Source organism: Phoenix dactylifera, chromosome 13, assembly GCF_051530095.1.
Source record: "Phoenix dactylifera cultivar Ajwa chromosome 13, Ajwa_hap1_PhDact_Kaust_v1.1, whole genome shotgun sequence".
Taxonomy (NCBI): domain Eukaryota; kingdom Viridiplantae; phylum Streptophyta; class Magnoliopsida; order Arecales; family Arecaceae; genus Phoenix; species Phoenix dactylifera.
The window spans coordinates 7,231,121-7,250,000 of record NC_143202.1 but is presented as its reverse complement, the minus strand read 5'-3'; the positions used below and the strand labels follow the sequence as shown (position 1 = coordinate 7,250,000).

General features: G+C 44.2%; 2 protein-coding genes across 2 annotated transcripts; both read left to right on the top strand.

Moving 5' to 3' along the window:
* Nucleotides 1-1,733: 1,733 nt before the first annotated feature.
* LOC148700211 (uncharacterized) lies at nt 1,734-2,654 on the top strand. The gene has a single exon (XM_088710141.2). It carries the CDS (start codon nt 1,734-1,736, stop codon nt 2,652-2,654), a length of 921 nt encoding a protein of 306 aa, XP_088566267.2.
* A 945-nt stretch (nt 2,655-3,599) lies between these two features.
* LOC148700210 (uncharacterized) lies at nt 3,600-4,460 on the top strand. The gene has a single exon (XM_088710136.2). It carries the CDS (start codon nt 3,600-3,602, stop codon nt 4,458-4,460), a length of 861 nt encoding a protein of 286 aa, XP_088566262.2.
* The last annotated feature ends 14,420 nt before the right edge of the window (nt 4,461-18,880 follow it).

Here is an 18,880-nt window from a genome sequence, read left to right as displayed (position 1 = left end):
CCTAGCCCTGGACACTCTATCCAGAACTCACCACCTCCGGCCGATTCGACTCCTCAAGTTTGGCCGGAACAGTTTGATGCTTTGGTGCAGCAGGTTCAGGCCTTGGCTATTGCTGTCCAAGGCCTGCAACCTAGGGTGTCCCGACAGCACCGTTTCCTGAGGCCCCGGTTCAGCCGGTGCCCCCTTCAAGTGGACCGGCCCCCCCAAGGCCAAGATCTCCATGCCCGAGCATCCTGGAGAGAACCCCCAGTGAGGGGTCCAGGCGACTGGCCGCAACCGTCGGAGGTCGAGTCAGTCCCAGGGCAACCTGCGCCCGAGCAGACCACCGTGGCGATCCCCCAGGGCGACGAGCTCGACAAGAAAGTCGAGAAGTTGGAGCACCGATCGAGGCGCTCCACGACAGGAGGGCGGGACGCGAGGGCGATTTCGAGTTTACCACGAGGTCCCCCTTTTCCCAACAAATCGAGGATGAGCCGGTCTCGCAGAGGTTCAAGATGCCCCAGGTGGAGCCCTACAACGGCATGACTAACCCCCTCGATCACCTGAAGAGTTACCGGGCCTTGATGGCACTGCAAGGATCCTCGGAGGCCATGCTCTGCAAGGCCTTCCCCGCAACGCTTCGAGGAGCAGCTCGTCTTTGGTTCGCCGGGCTGAAACCCAGCACGGTCTCCTCTTTCGAGCAGCTCGGCAGGCAGTTCGCCACCAACTTCGCTGCCAGCCGACCCCAGCAGCGGACTTCAGACTCCCTCCTCGATATAAAGCAAAGGGAGGGAGAGTCACTTAGGGAATATCTGGACCGTTTCACTGCCGCAACTTGGGAGGTCCGCGAGCTCGACCAGTCAATAGCCATGTCGGCACTCAAGACTGGAGCTCGGTCTTATAGGTTTCTCATCTCCATCGAGAAGAATTTTTCAGTTGACTTCACCGAGATGCTAGTCCGGGCGTGGAAGTACGCGAAAGCCGAGAAAGCCGTCGCTTCTAGACGGGGTGGGGCCGAGCAGACCTCCAAAAAGAAAAAGAGGCGTCGTGAGGAGCACGGCCGTCCTAGAAGCCCATCTCTGCGCCGAGCTAAGAACCCGCCTCATCTGAAGAGTCCACCTCGGCTGTGGGGACCGCTCCGACCAAGGTCCCCGCCTCGTCTGAGATCTCCACCGCGGCCCCGCATACCCAACGGAAGGTACGAAAATTACACTCCCCTTAACGCTCCTCGGACTGAGATCCTCATGGAGATCGAGGGTCGGGATTATTTTTGGCCTCCACCTCCGATACGGAATCCCGGGGCCTGGCGCAATCCCAAGAAGTACTGCCGCTTCCACCGAGACCACGGCCATGATACGGAGGACTGCTTCCAGCTCCGGGATGAGATCGAGGCACTCATCCGCTGAGGAGTGCTCAACCGATTCGTGCGGAACCGGCGTGAAGAGAAAAGGCTAGTGGAGGACGCCGTGCAGCATGGAGAGCCGAATGCTAACAAACCCATAGCTGGCACTATCAACACTATAGACAGGGGGGCCCCAGCCGGAGAACCAGCTGGGGAAAGGCTTCTTTCAAAGCGCCCCCGCACCTCTGAAGTCATCTCTTTCTCGAATGAGGACCTGAAGGGAGTTGAAACTCCCCACGATGACGCTGTAGTCATCTCTATGGTCGTAAACAAGTTTGATGTAAAACGCGTCCTAGTTGATAATGGAAGTTCAGCGAATATTTTGTACTTTGATGCTTATTCTAGAATGGGGATGACGGAAAAGCAGTTACGGAGGATGAACGCCCCACTGGTCGGATTTACTGGAGACTCAGTTCTAGTGGAGGGCGAGGTCGATCTCCTGGTCACGGTCGGGCTCACCCCCCGAGAGAGTACCGTAAGGATGGATTTCCTCGTGGTGCGCTTTCCTTTGGCCTATAACACCATCCTTGGAAGACCAGGGCTCAATGCTCTTCGAGCCGTGGCCTCAATGTGCCACCTACTTATGCGGTTCCCCACCAGCCAAGGAGTCGGCGAAGTCCGTGGGGACCAGGCAGTAGCAAGGCGATGCTACATGGCGACCCACGAGGCGAAGCAACCGGCCAAAGAGTCAACTTCGACACCAGATGACCAGCTCTCAGCTGAAACTTTAGAGACACGGGTCGACCCTCAGAAGAAGCGGGTAGAGCCTGGTGAGCTACTCACCCAAATTCCCTTACGAGAAAATTTTTCCGAGCTAACCGTGCAAGTCGGCTCCAGCCTTGATGCTCGTGAGAGAGATTGCCTTGTCAACTTCCTGCGGGCTAACATGGATATCTTCGCCTGGTCACCCGCTGATATGCCGGGGATAGATCTGGAGGTCGCAGTCCACCGGCTCCAAACGAAGCCGACCTGCAAGCCCGTGCGGCAAAAGAAGCGGAGCGCCGCCCCGGAACGACAACGAGTGGCGGCCGAGGAAGTCGACAAACTCCTCAAAGCCGGCTTCATCCGGAAGATATCCTATCTGGAGTGGCTCACCAATGTGGTCCTTGTCAGAAAAGCTAGCGGGAAATGGCGCATGTGCGTGGACTACACCGACCTGAACAGAGCTTGCCCGAAGGATAGCTTCCCACTCCCTAGCATCGACCAGCTCGTAGACTCCACCTCGGGACATGAGCTGTTGACATTCATGGATGCCTTCTCAGGGTACAACTAGATCCGGATGGTGCCAGAAGATGAAGAAAAGACGGCCTTCATTACTGACGGGGGCACCTATTGCTACAAAGTGATGCCCTTCGGCTTAAAGAATGCTGGAGCAACTTATTAAAGGCTGGTCAGCCGAATCTTTAAAGACCAAATAGACCGAAACATGGAGGTCTATGTCGATGATATATTGGTGAAGAGTCGAATGGCGAAGGATCATGTGGCTGACCTCGACGAAGCATTCACCATGCTTCGGAGATACCAGATGAAGCTCAATCCTGCAAAATGTGCATTTGGAGTCACCTCAGGCAGGTTCCTTGGCTTCGTGATCACCCAACGGGGAATTGAAGCCAATCCCGAGAAGATCCGAGCGCTCCAAGAGATGGTGCCTTCGAGGACAGTTAAAGAGGTACAGCGGCTCACGGGACAAGTCGCAGCTCTCGAAAGATTTGTTGCTCGATCTGCCGAGCACTGTCTTCCATTCTTTGCAGCTCTCAAGAGGCCGAAGAACTTTTTATGGTCGGCAGAATGCCAGCAAGCCTTTGAAGAGCTTAAGCATCTTCTCGCTTCTCCTCCTTTGCTCATGAAGCCTCAGCAGGGTGAGCTTCTTTATCTGTACTTGGCTGTTTCGCCAGTTACAGTGAGCTCGGTCCTGGTCCGAGAGGAGAACAAGCTTCAAAGACCGGTATACTACACTAGCCGGGTCTTGAGGGATGCCGAGACCCGATATTCAAAGCTGGAAAAGATAATTTTTGCCCTGGTTGTTTCGGCTCGGAGGCTCCGGCCCTACTTCCAAGCCCACACGGTGGCCGTGTTGACCGACTAGCCGATGAAGCAAATCCTGCAACGATCAGATCGTGCTGGAAGAATTACAAAGTGGGCCATCGAGCTCGGGAAGTTCGACCTCGAATACCGACCCAGACCGGCGATCAAGGCGCAGGCACTCGCCGACTTTATCATGGAGTGTACTGTACCCGACGAGCCCGAGCCCATACCTACAGTGGAGGAGCCCTTAGAACAGCCGTGGACCTTGCATGTGGATGGCTCCTCAACCTCGGGGGGTAGCAGAGCAGGCCTCATCCTCACCAGCCTGGATGGGGTGGTTGCAGAACAAGCTCTGCGCCTCGAATTCCCCACCTCGAATAATGCGGCGGAGTATGAGGCACTTATTGCCGGACTCAAATTGGCCAAGGAGCTGAAGGTCGAGAACCTGAAGGTTTTCAACGATTTCCAACTAATTGTCAGCCAAGTTTTGGGAGAGTTCGAAGCCCGAAAACCATCAATGCAGAAATATCTTCAGAAAGTGCAGTATCTCATCTCGACTCTAAGCTCCTTCCATATCCAACACATTGCCAGGTCGGAGAATCTCAGGGCAGATCAATTGTCGAAGTTAGCATCCTTCCGTATGAGCGAGCTCCCCAAACCAGCAGCGCTGGAGTATCTCCAAATGCCCTGCACGGAGGAACCCGAGCCGGCCCTTTACATTGAAGTCGAGCCAAGCTGGATGGACGAGCTCATCAGCTATCTGCAGGATGAAGTCCTCTCCAGTGATGAACGCGAGGCTCGCCGAGTCAAGCGTCTAGCCGCTCGATACATATTGTACGAAGGCAAGCTTTATCGGAGATCTTTTACCTCTCCCCTCCTTAGATGCCTTCGTCCGACAGAGGCGGATTATGCGATGCGCGAAGTCGATGAAGGAATTTACGGAAATCATCTGGGAGGCCGAGCACTGGCACATAAGATTCTACGCCAGGGATATTACTGGCCGACACTCCAGAAGGATACGCTAGACTTCGTCCAGAGATGCGACCGATGCTAGAGGAACGCCAATATTCAACGCCGACCCTCGACCCCGTTGATCTCGATCAGTTCCCCTTGGTCATTTGCCCAATGGGGAATTGATATCCTGTGACCGTTTCCCCTGGCAACCGGGCAAAGAAAGTCTTTGGTCGTCTCTATTGACTATTTTACTAAATGGGTTGAGGCCGAGCCAGTGGCCCGGATCACTGAGCAGAAGATGCGGAATTTCGTTTGGAAGTCAATAATTTGCAGATTCGGACTTCCCCGCATCCTCATATCAGACAATGGCCGCCAGTTTGATAACGCTCGCTTTTGAGAGTTCTGCTCCGAGCTCGGTATCGACCACCGCTTCATCTCGGTCGCGCATCCTTAGACAAATGGAGAAATCGAGGTAATGAATCGTACTATTTTGCAGAAGCTCAAAGCCAGGCTCGACCAGTCCAAGGGACAGTGGGTCGAAGACCTATACAACATCCTGTGAGCTTATCGGACCACGTTCCGTGTACCCACCGGCGAAACTCCCTTTAATTTGACATATGGAACGGAAGCCGTTATCCCATTGGAGATCGGGCTTCCTTCTCCGAGGGTAGAGCATTATGACGCCAACTCCAGCTCATCGCAGCTCAGAAATAACTTGGACCTAGTCGAGGAGACAAGGGAAGCCGCCCGAGTTCATATGGCGAGGTACCAGCAAAAGACGGCGCAATACTACAATGCCAGAGTCAAAGTCAAATCCTTCAAAGTGGGAGACCTCGTCCTCAGAAGGGCTGAAGCCTCTCAGCCGACCGAGCAAGAAAAGTTGGCTCCGAATTGGGAAGGACCTTACCGGGTCGCGCGCGTCCAGCGACCCAGGGTGTACAAGCTGGAGTCTCTCGAGGGGACCCCCATTCCACGAAGCTGGAGTTCTAAAAATCTCTGGGTGTATTACCAGTAGGACCCCAAGGGGTTCTCTCTGATCGGAACATGAGTCTCACCTTTTTACAATGATTTATCTGCAATCGTTTAATCATGCTGCGTTTCCCCTGATGACTAAATGTTTCGCGATTCTCAGACGACCCGGCCCGGCTCGTATATACGACCTCGCTCGGATACTACAATCGACACCGGGCGACACCGAACGCCCTGGCCAGGAGTCCGAAGTGCCAATGTCGAGCTCAGTCTCGATCTTCCTCAAATACCTTGGCAAAGGTTGGGATGCCCCGAGGTCGACAGTACGTTCTCAGACCCCTCGACCTCGAAAATCGTCGCAGGTCGATAGAGCGTGCCCGAACCCCTCGACCTCGCGCACGATACCTCGGCTAAGGTCGAGATGCCTCGAGGTCGACAGTGCGTTCCCAAATCCCTCGACTTCGGAAAGCGTCGTGGGTCGATAGAGCGTGGCCAAATCCCTCGACCTCGCGTACGATACCTCGGCCAAGGTTGAGATGCCTCGAGTGCCGATAGTGCGTGCTCAGATCCCTCGGCCTCGGAAAGCGTCGCGCAGGTCGATAGTGCGTGCCCAGACCCCTCGACCTCGTGTACGACCCTCCGATGATTCGGGATACCCCAAGTGTCGACAGAGCGTGCCCAGACCCCTCGACACTTCGGAAAGACGGGGTAGTACCTTCGCAGCCCTCCGTGGCGCTCAACACCAACAACGGGGTAGTACCTTCGCAGCCCCCTATAGCGCCTCCTCGACTAAGGTCGAGATGCCCCGACGAGTCGACAGTGAGCCCGAGCTCCCTCAACCTCGGGATGACGGGGTAGTACCTTTGCGATCCTCCAAAATGTTCGTGATTGACAACAAAGCAACGCCCACACAGATCTCAGATGGCAACTATTTTTCCTAATGTGCCGGCGTCCCTAGAAAGCGGACCTCGAGCAAAAGAGCATCCTCAAAAGCTAGCCGAGGAGCAAAGCTGCCGACCTCGGCGTGAGACGCTCGACTCCAACAGTACAAAAGGTACATTTCAATCAGTACTTATGTTGTTTCATTCGTTCCTGCACCGATTGAATGCTTAGATAAAGCCCCGACCAGCATTGGGGCGCTTTTTCGGGTCAATCACGGGCCGACCTCATTGACCCCGCGCGCACCACTCGTCAATGAACCCTAGTTCGATTGATACCAGCAGCTCGGTGAAATTTGATCCCGAGCTTGGGGACTTGTATCGGGCCTGTACCTAGACTTGTTTAGGTCGGGAGGAGGGTCCGACAATTCGCTTCGGCAACTAGAGCTCCGAGCTCACGGAGTTAGCGACCTCAGGTTCTAGGGCTCGGCAGGTTCTAGGGCTCGTCAGGATTCAGTGCCAAGCTCGAAGGCTTGACGAGATCGCTGGTCGAGGGTCCGAGCAGTGGGAACTTTGAACCCGAATCTAGGGACTTGGCAAATATGCTAGACTTAAGTCTGACTACGTAACGAACGTGGTTGAAACTGCAGAGCCCAAGTCCATGGACTTGAGTGGACTCGAAGAACCCTAGATCTACTGAGAGGCGAGACCTAAATCAATTTACACGAATTTAGAAAAGGAATTTCATTTAGAAGAAAAGTCCGAAGGCTAAGTACAAAATCGAGGCTCGGCCGCATAACAGACAAAGGCCGCCTCCTTTACAAAAATAACAAAAGAAAAAAGAAAATCCTAGGGGGCGGGCGCGGCACCAGCAGCCGGGATCCCTTCGGCTCCACTGTCCTCGGTAGCTTCGGGGGCAGTTTCAGGAATTCCTGCCGAGCCCTCGGCAGCAGCTAGTTCCTCCGCGGCGGTCTCGGCCCGGCCGTCCTCAGCAACCTCGGGAGCAGCCTCAGGTGCTCCCGCCGGACCTTCCTTGGCAGCAGCCTCAGCCTCTCGAGCGGCTTCTTCAGCTTCGGACTCCTCGACCCCCGCTCCCGGTTGGAGCAGGTCGAGGTCGAAATCGGGGCAAAGCCGCCTCAGTTGATTGCGGAAGTCATTGAAGCCCTGGATGAGCCCGTTCACGGCTTCCTCTTCGAGTAGGTCACGGAACTCTTCCGATTCACGGAAGAGTTGGACGGTGCTCTGGGCCTGCTCCTGGGCCTCCTTCTCCCGAGCTCCGAGTTGAGCTTCGAGTTGCTCGGCCTTGAGCTCCGCGTTCTTTATTTCCTGCTCGCGGACGACGAGCAGGGACCGTGCCTCGGCCAAGCGAGCCTCGGCGGCCCGCAGCTCTGATCTAATCAGAGCATGAGCGGCCTTCTCTTCTTCGAGCACCGCGGTCACAATTCGGACTTCGTCCTCGGTGGCCCCCACTCTAAGCAAAAGCTCCTTCTTGTGGAGCTCGAGCTCCGCCAGCTTTCTCTTGGCCTCTTCTTGTGCCCGTAAACACCGACGAGCTCGTTCGTTATAGTCCGCGCTGATCGAGATCAGCGTATCGATCTCATGAAGATGCTGTGAGCAAGGTGAAGAGAAATTAGGCCGAGGATAAAATTAGGGCATAAAAGCTAAAAGCGCAAAGAATGAATAATAGTAAATAATAAAGACTTACCCGAACAGCAGAGAGGCGAGTTGACTCCAAAAAATTGTTTAGGCTCATGGCCTGGATTTTCGCCCTGTCGGCTGGAAGAAGTGCGATGCGGAAGATTTGCCGCGCCGTCTCAACGTTCTCGAGGGCTGAGTCGCCCTCGAACACTGCCCATTCCGGAATGTAAGGCTGCCTTTATCCCAATTTTCTACAAGAGCTAGAAAACTTAGCCTCCAACGGCTATTTAAAGATCCCTTTTCTAGATTTTTCATTCATATCTATATTTTCTAGACTATTGTTATATTATTTACTGATTGGTTTTATTTCTGGCCTAGCCACATGATATAAGTATGGCCATAATTAAAGGTTGTTGAGTTGAATATGATTTGTTTTGAATTAGATTTACGATTATGTATATGAATATTTGAAAGATATGGATCTTAATGGATTTGTATTTTGAAATAGAATTGGTTACGTCTTTACACTGATTCATGGTAATTTATGTTTTACTATTGTATTATATTTATTACATGAATTGTTTAGTTAAGATATTCATTACTTACTGGGCTGTCTAGCTCATTACACTATATTTTATTATTTTTATAGATATGAGAACTAAGATGGCATGGGGTTATGATCATGAATGACTAGAAGCTGAATTTGACATCTTTAATTTTGATCAAGATTTGACTAGAGTTTGATGCAAGATCATTTGAATATTGTTGGTTCTGTAAGACATTAAAAATTTGGTTCTAGTTATTTAAATTAAAGTTTGAATATTGGTTATTTAAATTTATTTTACTATTTGCTTTTTGATATTGTGATGAAATGCCTTGCATGCTTGTAGGGAGAGTTCCCTATGAGTATGCGGCTATTGCCGCGACCCCTAGCTCGTAATCTTTGGTCGGGGGCGTGATAATTAATATAGTATTAGAGCATAAGTAGATAAAATATAAGTCAAAGAATCAAACATAGGTTGAGTGTAGGTGGTAGACACTATGGACATTAGGATGTTAATCTATATTGATTACAGAATTAGTTATTTGAAGATGAGACATCTTATTCAAGAATTTCTAAATAAAAAAAATATTGTACAATATCTATTTGATACTTTGGGATCTTTTTGTTGGAATATATTTAGTGAATTCAGAGAATATAGTGTTAGAAGTATGCCCTAGAAGCCAATTTGGCTGACGCATTATTTTATTCTGGAACATAAATTTGTACTTGACCTATTAAGTTGGGCATTCTTTTTATTCATGTTCTTATGTGTCCATGAATCGTCCAAGAAATTAATAAGATAATGACGCATATTCTCAAGAGTTGAAAATTTGAGGCATGTGTCATTGGTGATTAATTTCTGAATTGCTCCTGATCGATGGATCATCACGAGAACGGTGATTGATCCGCTGAGATTAGTGCACATATTGCTTTCTTTGATGGACGAGTCTTGAGTCCACAGTGTAGGGACACTGGAGCAATTGTGCAAGTGCTTGTTAGAGAACAAGGGTACTGAGCATGACCAAGACAAGAAGTCACTTGGATGTCTATCCACTTGTCAGTGACTTGCTTGATGTTGCAGTAGTGTGACTGGTCCTTTGACCTATGGTGCTTCGGCTACTCACAGTGAGGTTATTGTAGTTTGACTGTACGAATACATGGTCTCTAGACATATGGATCCATGCAGTATAGATTGGCTGCAGTAGGTTCACTGTAGGACTAGGGTATGCACCTATATGGAATCTATCGACCTTGATAGATAAGGAGAGATCCTATGTGATTTATAAGATTGAGTTTGCAAGACCTCGGCTGGGGCAGTATGCATAGTGGAGAAAGAGTTTTCCACTCTCGAACTTAAGTCGAATAAATCTTGACATATGACAGACGATGGGGTTTGACGAGTTGTCCATGACCTCCGTCCTGTAGAGATCCACGATAGTAGGACTGTATCATACGATAACTGTACCTAGAGGTTCATTATTCTATTCTACTGGGTTGCCACTACATACTGCTAGGTGTCACTTGTGGATGTTGGGACTCACGGGAATTTACCTGATGATCGGTAAACCCTGACGAGTAGAACTGAAAGTGTTTCAGTCCACTGAAAAGTGTTTCAGTGATATTGAGATGGAGATCTCAATATGTCTCATTACCAGTCAGATTAGAACCTATGAGGTCACACACATTAGAGGTTCTGATTATTAGGATTGTCGAATTGTGATTTAGAATCACAATGTCAATTGTCAATAAGATTGATGTTCGAAATAATCCACTAAGAGTTAGTGAGTTAAATGGAAGAATTAAATAATTATAATTAGATTATAATTAAGTCTATTATTGCTGATTAATTGAGTCAAATTATGTTGGGTCTGACCCAAAGAAATTTGACTCAAATCCTAGTCAAGAGTTGGCTAGATTGAGTCCCTAAAAACCCTGCCTAATTCAGCCTTTTTCCCTGAATAGAGCCTCCCTCTTGATGCCTTATTTTGAAGAGTCAAAATAGGCAAGAGGGGGCAGCCAAGAGGGCAAGGAGGGGCGTGGCCCCCTCTCCTTCTTTGCTGTGAGCCGGAGCCCCTTGATTCTTTCCAAGAATCAAGGGGCCCGCCAATAAAGAAAGGCACCAGGAAACCTATTAGGAATAGGTTTCCTGGCGCATAGGGTTTTGAACCCTATAAAAAGGGAGCCCCACGCCCCAAGAAAAAGGAGAGCTCTTCTCCCAGACATGGGGCAGCAAGGCTATGTTTTTGGGGATTTTTAAATCAGCAAAAAGGGAGAGAAAAGAATCAAAATAGTGAAGGGTTTTCTTCTTCCTTTTGAAGGCTGCACAAGGTGGGATTCTTGTGATTTCTTCTTCCTTCTTCTTCGACATCCAAGAGAGGCTTTTACAAGGAGCTAGCACCCCGGTGAAGCCCCATCTCTGATCTTCAGCAACCTCGTGTAGATACTTGTAGAGGCCGGACGTTTGTGCGGCTACAAGGAACCAAACCACGATCATCGGTTGCGGTGTTCTTCTACCCGCACAAAGGTGAAGATGAGATCTTCATTTGAACTTTTATATTTCTGATTTTCTGGTAGTTTAACAATTCATAATTAATTATTAGATCTTAGTTTAGTTCCCATCTTAATTCAAAAGGGTTCTGAATCGTTCTGATTCAGTATGCGATGCACCGGGCCCGGCATGCGGATTCCGCCGCGAACGTCGCGCCGCTGTGGGGCAATCCAACATATAGGTGGGTTAAATTAGAGTTTTGCGGCAAAAGCATGGTGAATTAAATTATTTTGAAACTGGTGAGATACTATAACTTTGATTTGAGATGTATTGTGACTTGATTTAGAAAAAGCATCTTCAACCTTTTGAAGACTCAAGAAAATTTTGAGGACAATTTTTTTTTTTTTTTTTAATGGGGGGGAGAATGTAACACCCAACCCAAGTAATAATGAACCGGACCTAGCCACTTGATTGTCCCAGATATAAGAGTTGGAGTAGGATATGGAAAAAAAGGAGAGTCTTATTCGACTTGGAGTAGGAGACCGAAAAAATAGGAATAGAGCCTTGCTCGATATGGAGTAGGAGACGGACTCCTCCTTCATCCCGATTTTCTACAGGAGCTTGGATACCTAGCCTCCAATAGCTATTTAGAGACCCCCAGACTCCCTTTCACCCCACCACCGATAGGATTTGCTAATCACCACCGTTGGCTCCTTCTCCTTCTCCTCTTGAATTCCAATGGTCTTGTCTCCTAGTCCTTATCGAAGATTTCAGTCAAGTGCTCACCAAAGGCTAAGGTTTGAAAAGAAAGTATTGAAATTATATGAATCTATAGTTTGGTTTTGCTCGCAAGGTAAATAATAATTTACCTTTCTAGATTTTTTTATTTATATAATATTATTTTTATATAAAATAAATTGTTAATTGATTTGTATGTAATTTATGAATTTTATAAGATTGTGTTTTGAATGAAAAATAGAAATGTAATTCAGAATAATATTTTTTGGACTATTGTTATATTATTTATTGATCTTACATCGTGTATGTATATTTTGATTGGATTATAATATATATGTATTTTGTGAAAGAATTTTGATATGTATCAGATTTGAACTCTCAGACTAACTATGTTCTGCACTTTACCAACTGGGGGTTATACATTGGCACTTTAATTATTATTGAGCACATTGGTTGTGACTTTGCCATTGGGTATAAGTGTGGCCATAATTAAAGATTGCTGAGTTGAATATGATTTATTTCAAATCGAATTTATGATTGTGTTTATGAATATTTGAAGCCGAATTTGACATTTTTAATTTAGACCAAGATTTGGCTAGAGTTTGATGCAAGTATGTAATATTTTGCCAAAGAATCACATTGTTTCCAATACTCATAAGCATCCAGTGCTTTTTGGGATGCATTATTGTTGGATTTTTCGGGTACATCATTAGTCAACACATGACTCAATTTTTTGAAAGTAAGTACAATATTCAGATTTCTTTTCCAATCACTATAGTTTGAACCCTTTAAATGATTGTCATCCAAAATATTTGCTAAAGGAGTATAGTTGGACATGATGCCTACATCACAATACAATAAGATAAAAGAAAAATTAAGTCCACAACATATACATGCATAAAACCATTAAAATTGGGATTTTTTATTTTTAATTTTAATGGTGCACTCACAATTTCTTACAACAATAATTCCCTTAGATGCATAAAATATTTTCATAAAATATTATTGTGAGTAACATGAACTTCATTCAAAAAACTCAATAACCCATTTTAGGATATATTAAGCTCTTACAAGAAGCAGATACAACTTATCTACCAATAACAATTAAAGGACTTATGTTATAATTTGGCCTCCAATCAGAGTAGACCACCATCGTTTTAGATTGTCACACTCCCATTGTTCATGTACATTTCCATTGTCTAAATATATTATGTTATTGTACGTAGCAACCCCATTTTAGTTGTAGTTCCCACTAACCATGACATATTTATTATCCAATAAAATAAATAGCAACAATGATTCTTCGAAATAAGTCTTATCATTTTAGCATCGACTCATTTCTAAAATTATCACAATTATTTATCAACAATGGAAGGCCTTTAGAGAAAATCTTCATAGGATTATATCTCTATCTCCATACTTGAAATAATAAAATAAGGGAACATATAATTGTCATACAATTAGATATAAATGTTTAGTTTATCCTATAGACAAATCCATCACCATAAAAAAAAACTCCAAACTTGTGTAATTCTTAAAATCATATTTTGAAATGCTACACAAGTCAAAAATATATTCCAAATACATATAAACTAAAAGAATTTCTAAGTCACAATCTCATTCAATCAAATAAAACAAGATCACATTAAATATACATAGCAAGTTATGAATTTAACATTCAAAGAAACATATCATATGTTGAATGAGTCTAACCCAATTATATCAACAAAAATCAACAAACGAATAATTCAAAAATTATTCATGAATCCATGTACATCAAAGAATCTTGCTTTGATACCATTGATAGTTTGTAGCAGAATTTCAAATCTTATTCAAAATAATTTCATTTTATCCATATTCATAATATGAAAATTTGGTGGAGTCTAAATCATTGTTTGATGTACATGGATTTATGTCATGGGACATACCTTAGTGATGATATTACTCACAAAAGACTTCACAAAAGCAAAGTCCTCCTAACTTCACACGCGATGCCTCTTCTACAACTTTGGCTATCCTTTTTAATTGGTGAGAAAAATTTCTCGTATATCATCTCTACTTGCTCTCACTTTTTTTTATAGAGGAAGTATATTGAAATCTCATCCAATGACATTCATTATAATGAAACCTCTCTTATTCATGTCTCTTCATATACTAACGTTTAGTCTATTATATTCATTCCATTGTAATGAATAAAAAAATAATCAAATTTAGTAACATTCATCTAATGAATTGTAAGAAACTATTCATAATAGAAATCTCATTCAATGACATTCATTATAATGAAACTACTTTTATTCATGTCTTTTCATATACTAATGTTTAGTCTACCATATTCATTGGAATGAAAAATTAATCAAATTTAGTAACATTCATCTAATGAATAGTAAGAGACTGTTCATAATATGACATTTCGTATTATGACCTTTTGGATGCCAATTAGTAAGAGAATGAGCATGTTGCGTGGGACTCATTAGGGATATTCTTTTCTCTGGTAAGCCAAAATCTAATTTAGTTTGGCAACTGCAATTATACCTATTTGCAAACTATAGTCTCACCCAAAGAATAGAACATGTAGTGAGTATCCCTTGTCACATTATATTTTCATATAATTTTCTTCCTCAACTAATATTCCATATGAACTACTGTATTGATATGGTCTACCATGAGACTGTCTATTAGTAATTCATATATGTGTTCTTTTATTTAATTTGAATTATACAATTTCTCAAAATTGTATCAGCCAGGTTTCAAATTCCATTCTAAAGAACACAATTTTGAATATTCTTTCCTTCTTAAGAAATGGTGAATTTCCTTTTTGGATGTTTATGACTCTTCACAAATCTTCATATTTTTTTTATGCAACCCAATATATCCGTATATAGTCTTTTACAAGACATCAACGGTTGACAATGTCAAAGCTACACAAACTCCACATGGGATTGTGTAATATCCTTAGGTCATTAAGGAATTATGAATATGTAACTAGAACCACTCTTTCATTCTAATAGATTTTATGGTTCAAGAGTATTCTAATATTTGGTCCTGTTTAGTATCTGTTATCTTACAAATACCAACATATATACTAAGAATCTCTATTATGATGATTGAAACACATCATGCTATCATTTATAGTAGTACAACATGTGACAACCATACTATAAATATATTTGCCCAATATATATTTATTTAGGTTATGAACTATTTTAGATTACAAGAAAATTGGTGTATCATATCTGTCTGTATTAATCTCTATTATTACATGATCTTCATACATTGTAATCATGGACAAATTTTATCATCATATAATAAAATTAATTTATCCAGGTTATGCATGTAACAGAACTTTATTAATATAATATTGGCTTTGTCGGGCACATTAACTCTTTCAGTAGGCTTTACTAGTTTTCCCTACAAATAAAGACTCTCTGAAATCCAATTCTATACAATATTTTGGACAATCTAAGAGCTCTATAACTTGCTCTCCGAGTACATTAAATAGTTAAAATCACTCAAGATGAATTAAACGCTCATTGACTTCCTTCTTTCTCTCTTTGTTAAAGATCTCCATCCATGCTTTAGATAGAAGTAGGGGCACTGGTGCTGCCAATGCTGGGAGTGATGGTTTCCTCAAAAATAGATTTGACCTTAAGCATGTCCGCTTGCCCATCACCATTCATGATCACCATATTGCATGGTATCCTCTGCTCGTAGAAAGTGCTCCACTTCCTGTGGTGTCTACCAGATCACACAAAGCGAAGTTAATTCCTCGAATGTTGTTAATTTAAAATCCTAGGATTTTCTGATATACCTGTCAAAGACCACCCACGTTGCATGAAGGTTTGTGGTCTGCTCCAAAACTAAAAGTTGTACTGGATGACCCATGGCTACCTTTTTCAATGGAACCACCTGCAATCCATTCATGAAGCAAAAAACTTTACTTTCGAAACGGAAAAAAGAAATAATCAAATGAAGATATTAAAATTTGTGGTAAAGTTGTTAGTGGTGCACATACCCCACGAGCTTCACAGAGCTCAACTACTGTGTGAAGCTTTTGATAGCGAGCGTCATTCTTCCATTCAGGGCACTCTTTCATGGTAGATAGATCCTCAAAGTCCAAGGTCCATACGTCCAACCTGGTTTTGCACGAAACTGCGCGAAGTGCAGTGATAGAATGCGAGGCTCTTGACTATATACCAAATATTACTTCGTGGAACAATCTTGACTTTATTTTACAAGAATTCTCACGTAGCATAGCCTAGCCATCCTTGTTTAATCGATACGTATCAAGTATATAGTTAGGAGGCAATAATTAGCAATTGCAGTTGTACATAGTTGTTCTGTACGTACATTAGTCTTTTGGCACTTGCTGATGTCAGCAGGTTGGGTCAAGGTGGAGCATATCATAAAATACTAACTAGATCCAACTTATAACCATGATAATGGCGCCGGCTAGTAGCTCTGTTGATTTCATTCCTAGTTCTTCAAAACCGACAGATTCCAAGTGTTAATGTTGAGAATCGGCCTGTCCCAGGCACCGAGCGGAAGAGATGCTGGAGTGCTCGGCGATGAGTTATTCTGGTCGTGTAAAGCTGCAGTTCAGAATGGAGAGCTACCGTTGGATTTTTGGCTCGAGCTCTGACCTAAAATAGCAAAGACAAAGAAGTCCTCTTATTGGAGTGCATCCGGCGGGGGACCTTCTGATGTCTAAGTTAGAACGATGCTTAGGGAACCAAAGAAGCGTTCACGTGCTCTGGCAATATCCTCTATTTTCTGAGCATCGTCCTGACTTAGATATTGGAGGGTTCCCCGTTTGACACACTCCGGTAAGAGGATTTTTTTTGTCTTTGTTGTTTCAGATCTACATTTTATTGCAGGCCAGGACCCCAATGGCAGCTTTTTATTCTGAATCGTGGTCTTTCACGTTCGGAATAGCTCGTCGTCAAGCACTCTAGCACCTCTCCTACCCGGTGCCTAGGACATGCCAGTTCTCAGCGGCAACACCGAGTAAAACCATATATCTACAAAATATATCATGGTTAAGCATGTTAAGCCCAATGTAAAAACTGTACAAATTCATTCAACATTTCTTCTTTAGTGTTGCATGGACACCAGAGACATGGGTAAATTTGGACATATGTTTATCTTAATTAATAAAAGAAAAATTGACATGAGAATATATAAGAGAAAAAAGATTTATATTAAAAATATAACCATCTAATATCGTACAATAGAATATATTAAAAAATAAAAGGTGAATTTATTAAATTGTTTCATCCCATATATAATTGTCTAGTATTTTACCATGATTATTGGGATCTTCTACAACTAGAGTTGTGAAGGATTAACATTCAGATTTTTGCATCTATTGTCATGTTAAAGGGTAATCGAGCGTAGGCACACTGAAGGCAGCTTGCTATCACATGGCCACCTCAGGGCTGTGATTCATTTTAGCCGTTTGGTTAGAAAGAGACCCATTCCCATTCTGATATGGTCATTCCAAATTTCATTTCAATTTATTTTGATTCCGATTTCAATGGCGAACCAAATGTACCCTATGTCAGTGTTATCTTAAGAATTGTTGTAACTGGGTGACCTTAATTCTCGGGGAACATAAAATCCTCGTTCATGACGCAATCCAAAGATATCATCAGTCGCCTACCTTCTCTCGACACTTGCTCTCCCACACAGCACTTGAGCTAGTCATGACCATATCCAGTTATCACTTACCCCATTGACAGATCAGGGTCAACATGTCCATGTGTAGGTGAAGTCAATGTTTTGTTTGTTGTTCTCTTTCTGAACAAAATACTGTGGTTGGCCATTAGACCAATTTTTAAGTTTGATGAAATGCCAATATGTCGCTGCATGCAGATGGTGCGAGCACGGACGGCAATATACTGTGTATGACATGCATCTTGATGCATGATATTGTAGTTGAAGTATGCAAAAGGCAATCAAATAATCTAATGAGGCATCAAACCTACTCTAATTGCTAATAAATATGCACCAAGGGCGGTAGATGATGCTTACGAGGGAGGCTGGGCCACGACGTGACCCCAAGGAGGGTGACGAGATATCCAGGCTCCGCTAAGTGCTCGAGGGCCCACTCGAGAGGCTTGGTGGAGAACTCCTCGAGTGCATCCATCACTACGACCACATGCTTGCTTCCACAACCGGAGTCGGGCGACTCTCGGGGCGCGTCCAAATCCTCGGCGGGCAATTCCTTCTTCCCTTGCCCAGGGACGTGCCTTCCCATCCCCCGGGCATCACGGCGGCCAGCTTCTTCATCCATACCCGTTAGAAAAATAATGCTAGGAGAATGAGATTAGAGGAGCTTTAGCCATGCGAAGGAAACGGAATTGTTGCGTAGGTCTCTTGGGGCTTTAATAGCGTGCAAAGGAAGGAATTGGATATAGTATTTTTATGATAATTTTGAAGTAGAGTGTTGGAATTAACGGATTATATCTGGCAAGTGGACTGCTTGGCAAGGATTGGAGAAGACAAAACAAGGCCCGAGGTTTTGCAAAATGCCATCCTTGGGGAGTGCAAATGGGACGGAGAAAACGAGATGGAAGAAAGAATGAAATTTACCTTTGCTTCTGGAATTTCTGTGCTCGTATTTGCGAATCTTTCATCAGCTGGTTCAACCGCTGATTTAAAGGGGTTATGCCTACTTCTATGAAAAGAAATTGTTGTTATTACAGCTGAGACCTTGATGGATCAAGCATTCACAAATGCAAAATATTTTGACATATAAATTCTTAATGTTTGGCCAATATAAATTATTCAAAGATATCAGACAACATGATGTTTGGATGCCATGTGTGAGGCCCAACTTTATTGGGCTGGACTGTTGGCCTGGCCCAGCATCCGAACGCGGTCCGCAGGCCTGTTTGAACCAGAACCGGGGTAGAGACCTGGTTGAGCACGATAGAGGAGGATGAGTCCTCCTCCTCCTCGGACTCTGCCGGAGACTAGAAATCCTGAATCCGCTCTATACAAGCTCCTCCCCATCCTCCCCCATCAGAAAGCCAAGCCTAATCGGAGTTTAGTCGTCGTACTCCTCTTCGATTCTTCCACAATTGTCGTGTTAGCAATATATCACCTAAATAAACAAATAAATCTAATAATTGCAATTAATAGAAAATCTTAAATGGAATAATATATATGTATATTATACGGCATCAAAATAAATCTATTATATCATAAAAAAATCTATGCTAGCACAAAATAAATCTATTCATTTAATAAATTTAAATCAT

Excerpts from the sequence above, each read along its gene's own strand:
- LOC148700210 (XM_088710136.2), top strand. The coding sequence starts at position 3,600 with ATGGAGTGTACTGTACCCGACGAGCCCGAGCCCATACCTACAGTGGAG.
- LOC148700211 (XM_088710141.2), top strand. The coding sequence starts at position 1,734 with ATGACGGAAAAGCAGTTACGGAGGATGAACGCCCCACTGGTCGGATTT.